The following is a 15,689-nucleotide window of genomic DNA, read 5'->3' on the forward strand; positions in this document are numbered from 1 at the left end:
GGAGGAGTAATTGGTTTGAGCACAGGCCTGATCCTGACCAAGGCCTGACAGAATGATTCTACATCTGGAACATCTGCCAGACATTTGTGTAACAAAATAGATGAGGCCGAACCTACTTAATTTCAGAGTGTACCATATCCCCAGTTCCCCCCCCCCATCTAGGTTAGTCCTCTTACCCCCTTTTTTTTTTTGCCACATCCACAATGAGAATTAGCATGCTCAGTGCCTTACCTCCCCCACTAAACGAAGCCTGCTTCTCAAATTTTTAAAAGCCCAACGCTTGGATGTAGCTTTTATACAGGAGACTCATTGGATGGAGTCTCGGGCCACCATGTTTAAACCTAGGGATTTTCCGGTTCGTCTGTCCTCTACCTTTCATAAAAAGGCTAGAGGCGTCAGGGTGTTGATTGGTAGACACATATCCTACAAGCCTATTTACTTTGAATCTGACCCTTCGGGCCGATATATTATATGCGTCTGTCGCCTCGACAACACTCTGGTGGCTTTGTACTCCCCTAATGTCAACCAGACCCATTTCCTTAGTAGTATACTGAGTAAGGTGAGTCGACTTAAACAAGGACATGTACTTATAGATGGAGATTGCAACCTGGTGTGGGACCCAGATGAAAACTATAGTCCAATTTCCCTCATAAATGGCGATGTAAAAATATACGCCAAGATCCTGGCCTTGAGGTTAAATAGGGCCCTCCCGGTCTTGATCCACCCAGACCAGGTGGGATTTACCCCTGGACACCAGGGCTCGGACAACACAAGACGCCTGCTGAACATCTTTTTTGAGGCGGCAGCACTCGGGATCCCACTGGTTACCCTGTTATTGGATGCTGAAAAAGCGTTCGACAGGGTCCGGTGGGATTATATGGTTGAAGTCTTGCGCTCTTTCGGGTTTCCTACTGCCTTTATCACGGCAGTAATGGCTCTTTACTCCAGCCCATCAGCCAGAGTAAGAGGATTTGTATCTAGGGCCTTTGATATAAAGAATGGCACAAGACAGGGGTGCCCTCTGTCACCTCTTCTTTTTGCCCTGATGATAGAGCCTTTGGCAACCAGGCTTCGGTCAACCCCCTCCGTCCAGCCCCTAATACTTTACGATGCTCCGCAGGTTCTGGCACTGTTTGCAGATGATTTGACAGTATTCCTATCTGAACCGGAAGAATCGCTTCCTGAACTGTTCAAAATATTGGCTGAATTTGCAAATTTAACATATTATAAACTTAATTACAATAAGACAGAAGCCTACACTATAGGCCTGTCCGAGACCACATTAGAGACCTTGAGAGGGTCTTACCCTTTTAAATGGTCCACTGAAGGACTAAAACATTTGGGTATAATGCTCTCATGATCCCAAACGAATTGTGGCCACGAACTATGGGTCCCTTCTTAGGGATTTTCGGCAGACTGTTGCTGGCTGGAAAGTTTCGGAGGTGTCTTGGACGGGTAGGGTCGTGGCTGAGAAGATGCTGTTGCTCCCAAAGCTGACTTACCTATTTAGGTGCCTCCCGGTTACAGTCCTGGCATATCTTCTCAACCATTTCCAGTCTGTCTTTACAAAGTACATTTGGAAGGACCGTCACGCGAGGCTGCCTCTGACGCAACTACAAAAACCAAAAAGATGTGGGGGCATCTCTGTGCCTAATATCCCCTATTACTACAAAGCAGCTATGCTCTCACATATAACTGCTTGGGGGGTTAAAGATTGCTCCTCTTGCTGGTTCCAAATAGAACAGGGTTCGTTACCTGCTGGAGTCGACTTGGCCGACCTTATATGGATCCCGGACCATGCTGAGGTCTTAAATGGAATCCATAATCGCATAATCAAGACCTGCCTGAGAATTTGGAAGGAATTACGATCCCTTGATTCGGTCGTGCCACACCCCTCCCCAATACATTCAATTAGGGCTTTGTTGCATTACCTCCCTGACTCCCACCCCAAGAAGTGGGAGGCCTTGGAGATCAGACTGATTTCGGATCTGTATAGAGGGGACGCATTAGTTATCCCACCCCACGCCTACCCAATGGACAACTTCCCCAGAGAGCTACAGTTCGAGTACCTTCGCCTGGTCTCACTCCTTCTGTCTTGGGGATTTCAGAAATCGAACACGCGAGTCCTCACCAAGTGGGAGAGGAGATGGTTGACGGGCATATCTCTACGGGGAACCCTATCGTTCCATTACAAAGCTCTACTCGACTCCTTCTGCTTCATTAAAACCCAGTCTACAGAGGATTGGGAGAGGGACCTGGGGGTGGTGACCTCTGATGGGACTTGGCAGCGCGCTCTCCAGGATGTCAACGCAGCAGTTTGGTGCTCTAATCTGTTTGAATTATACATTAAAATCCTACTCAGGTGGTACTGGGTCCCGACCAGGTTGCACAGAATATTCCCCTCCCGTTCAGCGGAATGCTGGAGGGGTTACACACGATGAGGTACACACCTACACGTCTGGTGGCAATGCCCCAGTCTGGGAACCTTTTGGACTCAGGTAGCGGACTTACTAAGACAATTACGTTTGACTGACAGTCTTACGGGAGACATGGCACTTTTTCACCTTGGACTGCAGGATCTCCCAAAACCAACCCGACTACTTTGTGTTATCATTCTCCTCACAGCAAAACTTGTTATAGCTAGACACTGGACAAAAAACACACTTCTAACACTAGCCCCAGTACTGGAGACCCTAGACTATATTAAAAAAATGGAAGAATACGCGTTCAGAGTTGAGGGCCGCTATGACCTCTATTGCTCTATCTGGTTCTTATGGGATGAACATAGGGGGGTTGGAGATACATCTGGGCAACTCCTAGACCAGCTGACGGTCAGCTTGCTCCGTAATACTTTAGGCTAGTCTGGACTGATGGTGGCCCGATCATCCCTTCATGGTCTCTTGGACCCCCCTTTGTTTTTTGTTGTTGTTTTTTTCTGCCCCTACCCCCCCCCAGAAGAGGTTCTTCGGGTTTCTATACCTCCCATTACCCCACTATGCTTGTTTGATATGTCATGCTTTAAAGTTTAAAAATTTACATATTGTTCATTACGGATTGCTCTACTCTTGTAAAACACTCTTGTAAAACGCCGAGAACTATGTCTTCTGATAAGTACCAGCTACCAGATCCTGACTGTGGATCTATTTTACATTGTTGACGCCAGAGTGTTTCACGATCTAAAAACGGAGGCAACAATGAAGGACAATACCATAATTCAATTAGTGTTTTGTTTATACTTGCTTACGGTGCGCAATTACAGATTGGTATTATTGCCTGAAATATTGTCCTTCATCCTGAGATTGTAACTCTGATTTCCATTGCCTTAATAAAAATATTTTTGGAAAAAATAGATGAGGCCGAGATTTGCCCCTTTAGTGAACTCGTCGATAAACCTTCTTCCAAACTTCTTGGAGAAAGGACAAAATTCTAGGAATCCTAACTCTACTCCATGAGTAGCCCTTGGATTCGCACCAATAGAGATATTTACGCCATATCTTATGGAAAATCTTTCTAGTTACAGGTTTACGAGCCTGAATCATGGTCTCTATGACCGAGTCAGAAAAGCCCCGCTTGGATAAAATTAAGCGTTCAATCAAACCACCATCCAAAGGACCATCGCAGAGCTGGTTGAAAGTTTCTCCGAAACGGAAGAAAAATCGAGATCTCACTGATATGACTGTAACAGGAGATAAAACCACTTCTTAACTTTCCACCCTGGACTGGTAAGGTTGATGAAGACTCCTACGGGTCACTATTGGTATTTTCTATATGGGAAAGATGCTACACATAACAGAACTATTCCAGGGGCAAGAACCCAGACTTGAATAGCTGCGTAATCAGTGCCTAACCATGACTGTATATGGCTTGTTATGGGACTATTGACTTCTTTATACTGCATAAAAAAGTTAACAGGATACATAGTCGTATTAATTTATTACGATAGGTGGTAGCTAAATTACCTTAGGTTGTTTGCAATTGTTTATAAAACGTTATGCCTTTATCTCACAAGATTATTATATCTTTGTTAAGCAGGAATAGGTATTGTACAAACTCCTCAAGATAATGTTTACCTCAATTGGCGGGTTTGTCCAAGAGGTTATATGTTCATTTATGTTATTATGTCTTTTTTGTTGTTATTGTTTTTTGTATTGTTCTCTTCATAATTGCAATCTAAATTCGGAATGCAGACACAGAGATGCAATCTCATGGATACAGTTATGTCTTCTCCCACAGTCAAGTCAGTATAGCTCACAGAACACTCTACTATCTAGACAAGTCTACAGGGGCTATGCCCACCACCGATTTTCAGGTATTGGGGTTCTTTTTCTCACACCACATAGGTCAGTACAAAATGGAAAATGCAGGCACAAGGGATAAGTAATTTGAATTTAATTACAGCTAACACAAAGGGTCTTAACAACCAATATAAACTAAACCTGGCCATGAAAGATTTTAAACAGAAAAAGGGGGACATAGTTTTCGTTCAGGAAACACACTTTCTCAGGGGACGGGAACCTAAAACATTTGCTTATAAATTTGGTCCTACGTACTACGCATCTAACAACACAAAGACAAATGGTGTGGGTATCCTTATAAACAGAAAGATCCCATTCACTCTAATTAAGAAATACTCAGATAAACATGGACGTTACCTAATATTGATAGGGAAGATATATAATTCTATGGTCATCCTTGTGAACGTGTATGCCCCAAATACTAAACAGGATGTATTTTTCAAACATTTGGCTAATCTGATCCTAGAGGCCTCAAAATGATCAATCATAATGGGGGGTGATTTTAATCTGACATTGAATCCCACTTTAGACAACTCGAACCAGACCTCCTCTGTTCCACACAAAGTGATTAATTCGGTTAAAGCATATATGAGAGATCTGACTCTGCACGATGCGTGGAGAATAACATACCCGGAGAGTAGGGAATATACTTTCTACTCCAATCCGCATAATAGACACTCTCGCATTGACTATTTCATGGTAGATGTTACTAGTTTAGCTATGGTCACACGGCTGAGGATACTTCCTAACTCGTGGTCAGACCATTCAATGGTTAGATGCGAGTTTCACTGGCCTCACATTCCTAGATGTCACAGAGTCTGGAGAATGGAAGATAGTATAGTTGAAGATCCTATACACTATCAGCGCATTGAAAAAACCATGATAGAATATTTTACTCTTAACGCAAACACCCCCCCCAAAGTAGACAGTAGAACTCTGTGGGATGCACATAAGGCAGTTATAAGAGGAGAACTGATTAGCATTCATACTTTTCAGACCAAACAGACTAATATAATTCTAAATGACGCACTAACCTCACTCGCACTTCTAGAAGAACAACTAACAAAGCACCCAACACAGACAGACATTCTTCAAAAACTAACAGATAGTAGAACACGGGTCAATTTTTTAATGGGCAAGGAATGTAAACAACAAGCCCATAAGCTAAATCAGAAATACTATGATGGTGATAACAAGAGTGGTCCAATATTAGCTAGGAAGCTAAAAAGAAGGATTAACAGGAACTATATCTTAACACTACTTGACAAACAGAATAAAGAGATCCACACTTCCGAACAGATAGCGGAAAGCTTCAGGTTATATTATGAACAACTTTATAATTTAAACAGGGGGGCAGCAGGCAGTCAGATAAAAACAAAAGCATCAATGAGTACTTGAAGAACATATCCCTTCCACAAATAACAGAAGAGCAGAATCAAACTCTAGAGGAACCAATAACTTATAACGAAATTAAAAATGTCATATCTCAGCTCCCTACTAACAAGGCCCCAGGCCCGACGGCTTCACTAACCATTATTTTAAAAAGTTTAAAGATATATTGATACCCCATATGCTATCTCTCTTTAACGATACCACTGAGGAGTCACCTTTCACATCATCAGGTCTGGAGGCTCATATAACAGTCTTGCCAAAACAAGGCAAACCCCCAAATAAAACCAAAAATTTTCATCCCATCTCCCTCCTGAATGCGGATATAAAAATATACGCGAAAGTGCTAGCAAACAGATTAAAGTTAATTCTGCCGCATATTATATCTAATGACCAGGTGGGTTTTATACATTCGCGGGAAGCAAAGGATAATACGGTTAGAGCTTTCCACCTGATCAATCACATACAAACACATAGGATACCAGCGGTGGTGGCCTCAACCGACGCGGAGAAAGCTTTTGACCGCGTCGGTTGGGCCTTTTTACGTCAGACACTCCAGAAATTTGGGATGGCTGACTCTTTTCTATCTAAGGTGTTTGCTCTTTACACGTTACCAGTAGCAAGGGTAAGGGTGAATGGTATTCTATCAAATAAATTTCACATAACCAATGGGACTAGACAGGGTTGCCCCTTATCTCCCCTGTTATTTGCCTGTGTGGTGGAAGTCTTAGCATCAAAAGTAAGATCCAATCGGGATATTTCAGGCATTAAAATTATATCCACAGAACATAAAACCTTATTATATGCCGATGACATCCTGTTTTTCCTTACAAATCCGTCTGAATCAATTCCACATTTACTACACGAACTAGGTAGCTTTCAATTAGTTTCTAATTTTTTGGGCCTAGATTTAGAGTTCGGCGTTATCCGTAAAAACCAGCGTTAGAGGCTCCTAACGCGGGTTTCTTACGCACTCCGGTATTTAGAGTTTATTTACCGCCACTCAAAATACACCTAACGCTCACCTTTCTACTGCCACCTCAGACCCAGTAGTAAACATATACCGCAAAAAAAAACATCCACGAATCACAAAACAAATATTACACAAAGTACACTTACACTCATACAAACACAACACTATCTTTATTTTTCTTATATTTTTTTTTTTCATTAAAATACAAAGGATTAAAGTTGCGAGATCTCGGGTGTTTGAAAAAAATCCACACAAATCCATTTTCCCATTGACTTACATAGACACACGGGAAAAGACCCTCATATACCTACATCTAACTAATAACATTATCACAAACATACACTCATCGATGCATACAAACAATATACACCACATGACATACACAAAATATTTATTTATTACAAAAAGAACACGATTTAGCGACTTTTTCACACAAGATCATGACGTCACTCACTTTACGAGGAAAACCAGTCTTAGAAAAAAAAAAGAGAAATATTTGGAGCCTCCATTGACTTCTATTGGGAAGACGTGCTCGTGCACGCGAAACCCTCATTTCCCTAACGCACGCAAATAGCGTAGACTGAAAAACTCCAAATACCAGCGCTAGAAAATACATGATTTCATGCGTTAGACCTAGCGATGATAAATAGATCAAGAAATGACTATTTCCCTATGGTGGACATATGGTTTTTAATATTAAATATTCACCACACCATAAATATTTTTAACACTTTTAGATTACATCAACTAAAAATCCCCATCACTAGTAACACATTATTATTTCAATAAAATTACATTTACAATTAAAATAAAATTCAATACACATTTCTGGATTCACAAACACTACACAATGGGAAACATCTCTCATTTACCTTTATTATTGCATTTCAGTTATTCAACTCATATGCTTGCAGCAACTGCATATCTACATAGGCTTAACACATAATCAGTCATGGATGCACATACATTACGTTTAACATTCACTCATACATGTGCATTCAAATGATGGGGGACAAACACATTACATTCTCTACAGGAATCACAAAACACAACATATGGATTTGACTGTACTTGTAACATCATGATTCCATCACCAGAAACCATTAGGAATTACGTACAAGAAGAACATCATTACACCAGATTACAGATGTCACTTTATGGGAAGGAACAACAATGCCAGACCGCTATATACAAGTCAGCATATGTGGGACACAATCACAATATATACGTACATGTACATAACACGCATCACCCATCACGCAACCACAAAGCACACATTTATATTTTATTCAGCACACAATAACAATGTAGCACAATACAACAACACAATGAGGATTTCACAACTACATAGGCAGGTTAATAATATCATGACGTCATTAGAAGATTCAACCATACACATCACAGATTCACGACTGTACCGCCCCTTTCGGAACTTTAACACTCAATACTACAATACAACATATACGTAAACCACACTTTTGAACAGCATTATTATGGAGATTTCAATGGGACAATTAAGAAATATTGTCAGATCGCAAATCAATTATATATACAATACTACAGATGGCAGACGGAAGTTATTCAGTATTCGTGCAATTTTTATGGGACGCATACAATATTGTCAGATATAAAATCACTTATATATATAATACTACAGATGACAGCCGGAAGTTATTCAGTATTACTGCGATTTAAAAGGGACGCATACAATATTGACAGCTCAGCAATCACTTATATATACAATACTACAGATGACAGCCGGAAGTTATTCAGTATTAGTGCCATTTGAATGGGACGCATACAATATTGACAGCTCGGCAATCACTTATATATATAATACTACAGATGACAGCCGGAAGTTATTCAGTATTAGTGCCATTTGAAAGGGACGCATACAATATTGACAGCTCGGCAATCACTTATATATTCAATACTACAGATGGCAGACGGGAAGTTCGGAATTATTATTGCGATTTAAAAGGGACGCATACAATATTGACAGCTCGGCAATCACTTATATATACAATACTACAGATGGCAGACGGGAAGTTCGGAATTATTATTGCGATTTAAAAGGGACGCATACAATATTGACAGCTCAGCAATCACTTATATATACAATACTACAGATGACAGCCGGAAGTTATTCAGTATTAGTGCGATTTGAAAGGGACGCATACAATATTGACAGCTCAGCAATCACTTATATATACAATACTACAGATGACAGCCGGAAGTTATTCAGTATTAGTGCGATTTTAAAGGGACGCATACAATATTGACATCTCGGCAATCACTTATATATACAATACTACAGATGGCAGACGGAAGTTATTCAGTATTCGTGCAATTTTTATGGGACGCATACAATATTGTCAGATATAAAATCACTTATATATATAATACTACAGATGACAGCCGGAAGTTATTCAGTATTACTGCGATTTAAAAGGGACGCATACAATATTGACAGCTCAGCAATCACTTATATATACAATACTACAGATGACAGCCGGAAGTTATTCAGTATTAGTGCCATTTGAATGGGACGCATACAATATTGACAGCTCGGCAATCACTTATATATATAATACTACAGATGACAGCCGGAAGTTATTCAGTATTAGTGCCATTTGAAAGGGACGCATACAATATTGACAGCTCGGCAATCACTTATATATTCAATACTACAGATGGCAGACGGGAAGTTCGGAATTATTATTGCGATTTAAAAGAGACGCATACAATATTGACAGCTCGGCAATCACTTATATATACAATACTACAGATGGCAGACGGGAAGTTCGGAATTATTATTGCGATTTAAAAGGGACGCATACAATATTGACAGCTCAGCAATCACTTATATATACAATACTACAGATGACAGCCGGAAGTTATTCAGTATTAGTGCGATTTGAAAGGGACGCATACAATATTGACAGCTCAGCAATCACTTATATATACAATACTACAGATGACAGCCGGAAGTTATTCAGTATTAGTGCGATTTTAAAGGGACGCATACAATATTGACATCTCGGCAATCACTTATATATACAATACTACAGATGGCAGACGGGAAGTTCGGAATTATTATTGCGATTTAAAAGGGACGCGTACAATATTGACAGCTCGGAAATCACTTATATATACAATACTACAGATGGCAGCCGGAAGTTATTCAGCATTAGTGCAATTTTAAAGGGACGCATACAATATTGACAGATCGACAATCACTTATATATTCAATACTACAGATGGCAGATGTTACTTTATCGTTTACAAACAATATTGCAGCAACATTGATCGATCACATTTGATGCACATTATACACAACTATGCACTTTCATTCATGTTAGCCTGGACGTGTGCTTGTTACTATAAGATCGCGTTTAAGAAATATTGATTACGCATATGATCAAACATTACAAACATGCACTGTATGTGTGATATTTGACACTTTCACATTGAGAATCATTGTTTGAAACTAACATTTCAGCAAACAACAAATAAACGCCCACTGTGAAAGCATTCGCGCCGCTCACATACAAACAAGTGAATACAATCAGCAATCATTACAAACTCACTACCATTGGACTAATTGTACTATAAATCCCCCAAACAACATGGCCAATGCATCACTTGTGATCCACATCAGATCAAGTGCTTACCTTGTTACGCTGTTCTGAAAGATGGATGACGATGACATGGTAGACGCTGCTGGTGGTGCTATTGGCGAACTAGCTGTTGGTCGAATCAGGCAGCCTCGGCGGCTCAGACCGAGACGAAGGGCTCGTCTGGTTCGAGGTCCTCGTGTCTACAGGGTGAGACCCACCTTGGAAAACATGAGTGACTTTGAGGTTTTTGATAAGTATCGGCTCGATCGCGAACAGCTCATTGGCCTTTACGAGCTTCTTAAACCTCATTTGGAGCCACGTATACAAATAAGGACTGCTGTTCCCCCCATGAGTAAGATGCTAAGCTGTCTATACGTCCTGGCCTCAGGGAGTTTTCAATCCGGAGAACTGTACATGCATGGCCTGGCTCAAGGTACATTCTCTGGGGTGTTTAATAACTTTCTGGACGCCATGGTACGTATCAGTAAGCAATACATAGGATTCCCACAGAATGATGGTGATTGGAGGCGCCTGAAGCGGGAATTCTTTGATATTGCTCAATTGCCCAATGTCTTGGGAGCCATTGATTGTACCCACATTGCGCTGCGTGCTCCAATTGATGACTTGCCCTTCAGAAATCGCAAACATTTTCATAGCCTCAACGTGCAGTATGTTTGTGACGCACGGATGAGGATTATGCATGTGTATGCGAATTTTGGAGGGGCTTGTCATGATGCCCGCATCCTCTCTCTGTCGTCCCTGTGGAGACAGTTTGAGGAAAGACAAATGCCCCCTGGTTATCTCGTTGGTGAGTATTTGTGCTCAACATGGTTAATTATTTTGACAATTGCCCCTGTATTTTTTAACTGTTAGCGTCATGTTCAGCTATAGGATTAAATTTAACCATTTGTTATTTACCGACGCTAATGTCTAGTTTTATTGAAAAGCAGATATGTAGCATGTCTTACCTTAAGTGTTCAGATAGAGAATGCAATGTAACCATGTAGTTAGCATTTTACACAAGGTTTGGTTTAGTCAAAATACGCATATGTAGCATGTCTTAGATGAAATGGCAAGATATTAGCTCATGCAATTTAACCCTGTCATTGTCTTTTTCCGCTAATGTCTAGTTTTATTGAAATGCAGATATGTAGCATGTCTTACCTTAAGTGTTCAGATAGAGAATGCAATGTAACCATGTAGTTAGCATTTTACACAAGGTTTGGTTTAGTCAAAATACGCATATGTAGCATGTCTTAGATGAAATGGCAAGATATTAGCTCATGCAATTTAACCCTGTCATTGTCTTTTTCCGCTAATGTCTAGTTTTATTGAAATGCAGATATGTAGCATGTCTTACCTTAAGTGTTCAGATAGAGAATGCAATGTAACCATGTAGTTAGCATTTTACACAAGGTTTGGTTTAGGAGAAATACGCATATGTAGCATGTCTTAGATGAAATGGCAAGATATTAGCTCATGCAATTTAACCCTGTCATTGTCTTTTTCCGCTAATGTCTAGTTTTATTGAAATGCAGATATGTAGCATGTCTTACCTTAAGTGTTCAGATAGAGAATGCAATGTAACCATGTAGTTAGCATTTTACACAAGGTTTGGTTTAGGAGAAATACGCATATGTAGCATGTCTTAGATGAAATGGCAAGATATTATCTCATGCAATTTAACCCTGTCATTGTCTTTTTCCGCTAATGTCTAGTTTTATTGAAATGCAGATATGTAGCATGTCTTACATTAAGTGTTCAGATAGAGAATGCAATGTAACCATGTAGTTAGCATTTTACACAAGGTTTGGTTTAGGAGAAATATGCATATGTAGCATGTCTTATATGAAAAGGCAAGATATTAGCTCATGCAATTTAACCCTGTCATTGTCTATTTCTGGTAATGTCTATTTTTATTTAAATGCAGATATGTAGCATGTCTTACCTTAAGTGTTCAGATAGAGAATGCAATGTAACCATGTAGTTAGCATTTTACACAAGGTTTGGTTTAGGAGAAATACGCATATGTAGCATGTCTTAGATGAAATGGCAAGATACAGATTTATATATAAATTTATTTTTTTTATTTTATCTTTCTGACAACTTTTAATATGGATTATGGTTTTTAACAAATATATTTATACAACAATATACTAGTTTAAGTATTCTGTTTGAATTATGTTCTGTTCTAAATTTATAGGTGATTCTGGGTACATGAGCCGGCCTTGGCTCATTACCCCCTTGCGTAGCCCAACTGATGTGTCTGAGGAGCGCTACAATAGGGCTCATAAGAGAACCAGGGCGGTGGTTGAAAGGATGTTCGGGCTCCTGAAGATGAGATTCAGGTGCCTGGACCGTTCTGGAGGAGCACTCCAGTACAACCCAAAGAAGGTGGCTAAGATCGTTGTAGCCTGTAGCGTCCTGCATAATATTGCACAGCGGGCTGGGATGCTGCAGGCCGTCCCGGTGGACAGAGACCTCCTCAGAGATGAGGAGGATGATCCTGTTCTAGAGGGGGAATTCCAGGACGAGGGACTTGATGTCAGAGCAGACGTCATCAACCGCCACTTTAGACGGTAAATAATAGAAGTTACACTGGAGTATTTTCAATAGATGTGAACTCTAGGGAAATGACAAGTAGAGAATTGTGCAAACATGTTAGTATTGATCAAATGTTAGAATAATCTTTATTTCTCATAATATAGGTGATGCTCTGGGCATTGGGTCCTATAGCGAGTCTTTGCCACCTGGTTTTTAAAGAGGACATCAGATGGTAAGTAGAAATGTATGGACTGTTGCTGGCATGATTTGTACACAAATACATCATATGGCATACATTTTAAAAAATATAACTTTGTTTACACATTACTTAAAATGTACATAATCAGAAAGGGATACTCTAGAATGACTATGGTTCAATGTCACACAGAGGTTTGTTCTGCTCAATATGACTCATCTTCACACTTGATAGAAAATAACACAGGTTCATACACAGGCTTAGTAAGCTAGTGATAGATATTTATTATGAAATGGGGGGTGGGAGAGGGGTACAGAACTTATTCACACACTTGTATGAAATCTTTATATATAATTTCTTACATTAGGGAGATGACTTAATCTAAAGACTGAAAGGGAACAATGTGAAGCCTGACAGTGAAGATTTCCAAGACTGACAGTGGGGAAAAAGCCAAGATTGAAATTGAAGTATACCAATGGGATCATGTCTGGCATTATATTTCAATTCTGCTGACCTTGAAAACCATACAAATACATGTTCACATGGTAAGTGCAAACTATTTGATAGAATAAGGCTGTGGAGACATCCTATTGGAGACACTTAGATGATTTTCTATTTTGTAGATGGTATTTCCCAGTCCTCTATTTAATGAACTGATGAATAATACACCTATTGAAGATCAACTGTTTACCCCTGAATTTACTTTCAAAGACCATGCATTGTCCAGGTTGGTGTACCAATGCATGCTAGTGAAGACTGTAGAATATTAGTAGCTTACATACATTAGTCATATTTAGTTCTTTATTAGATATTTAGGGATCACAATCAGACACTTAGATGATTGTACTTTTTTAGATGGTATTTCCCAGTCCTCTATTTAATGAACTGATGAATAAGACACCTATTGAAGATCAACTGTTTACCCCTGAATTGACTTTCAAAGACCATGCATTGTCCAGGTTGGTGTACCAATGCATGCTAGTGAAGACTGTAGAATATTAGTAGCTTACATACATTAGTCATATTTAGTTCTTTATTAGATATTTAGGGATCACAATCAGACACTTAGATGATTGTACTTTTTTAGATGTGATTTCCCAGTCCTCTATTTAATGAACTGATGAATAAGACACCTATTGAAGATCAACTGTTTACCCCTGAATTGACTTTCAAAGACCATGCATTGTCCAGGTTGGTGTACCAATGCATGCTAGTGAAGACTGTAGAATATTAGTAGCTTACATACATTAGTCATATTTAGTTCTTAATTAGATATTTAGGGATCACAATCAGACACTTAGATGATTGTACTTTTTTAGATGTGATTTCCCAGTCCTCTATTTAATGAACTGATGAATAAGACACCTATTGAAGATCAACTGTTTACCCCTGAATTGACTTTCAAAGACCATGCATTGTCCAGGTTGGTGTACCAATGCATGATAGTGAAGACTGTAGAATATTAGTAGCTTACATACATTAGTCATATTTAGTTCTTAATGAGATATTTAGGGATCACAATCAGAAAAAGGAATACATATTATAGTTGATATAGAGGTATTTGAATGGACATGAAATATTACATTTATGTTCAGCATACATATATTGTTTACATGTGATATACATTATTATGTATAATTTTAATTTTTGATATTTAAATATAATTTTTAATCAACAATATAATGGTGTATGTATTTCATTAATTTAAAATCAATGTAATGATTATCTTTAAAAAATGTTGATCAAAGTTAGAGCATAGACACCATATGATTTTAAATGTATTTTATGAATATTTTACAACGTGTGTATTAACTTTGTTCCATTTTTATTATTTGTCATTTCAGATTGGCATCTGATGACTTCCTGGAATATTTAATTATTTTCAATTAAATATATGTTTATTTTTAACAGATTCTAATATATATCAATATAATCTGTAAATAAATAAAACTTGGACTCCCATGACTGGTAGTTGGCTATTTGACAAGCACATGCATAAGAGAAAATAATGCATTAATAGTAGAAAATAAAAATCTTCAGAGAATATTAAAATATATCTTTTAACATTAATTGGGGAGTCAGATTCTTCAATGCTTTTATATTTAAAAAGTATATATTAAAAATATTTAGGATATGTATTAATATTATGATTGTTTTAACATTTAATAAGGTGAAGTGGTTCAATTACATGAAAGTGACAGTGTTGTTGAATGTAAAAAGAATTGTATAAGATCATGTATCTTCCTTAGGTATCTCAAAACATTATTAGAAAATATTTTACAATTATTACATTTATAAATGGTAGGTCATTTAACTTGATATTTTTACAAAATTAGTTATTGGATGCCAGGTTAATCTATGTAATTTTCTAGTGGAGTCATTTAACTATACTTAGTAATATTATGTATTTATTACAATCTTACCTCTTGGGTTAGACATCAAATATCTATATAGAATGTAATTTCCCCTTTAGTTTATTTTGTCAATCTTAAATCAAAATACAATATGTTTGTGTCCTTAAAGGGGTCATTCAAAATGTATATTTTGTATACATTGTAACAAATATCATACAAGAATTTAAACATATTTAGAATGTACTATAGAATTACATTCAGTCTTTAAATATACTTGTTAAAATACAAATAAATGCACATATCTTAGTCAATGATATA

At 38.3% G+C, this 15,689-nt stretch overlaps 1 protein-coding gene across 1 annotated transcript in view; it reads left to right on the forward strand.

Annotated features, from left to right (window-relative positions):
• The first annotated feature begins 2,549 nt into the window (after window positions 1-2,549).
• LOC128658292 (uncharacterized) overlaps window positions 2,550-15,689 on the forward strand; it is a 33,676-nt gene continuing 20,536 nt past the window's right edge. Inside the window, exon 1 of the mRNA XM_053712826.1 lies at window positions 2,550-2,844. Coding sequence (XP_053568801.1) covers window positions 2,550-2,844 — 295 coding nt within the window. The remainder of the gene's footprint in view (window positions 2,845-15,689) is intronic.

The sequence above is a fragment of the Bombina bombina genome, chromosome 4, assembly GCF_027579735.1.
Source record: "Bombina bombina isolate aBomBom1 chromosome 4, aBomBom1.pri, whole genome shotgun sequence".
NCBI classification, from domain to species: domain Eukaryota; kingdom Metazoa; phylum Chordata; class Amphibia; order Anura; family Bombinatoridae; genus Bombina; species Bombina bombina.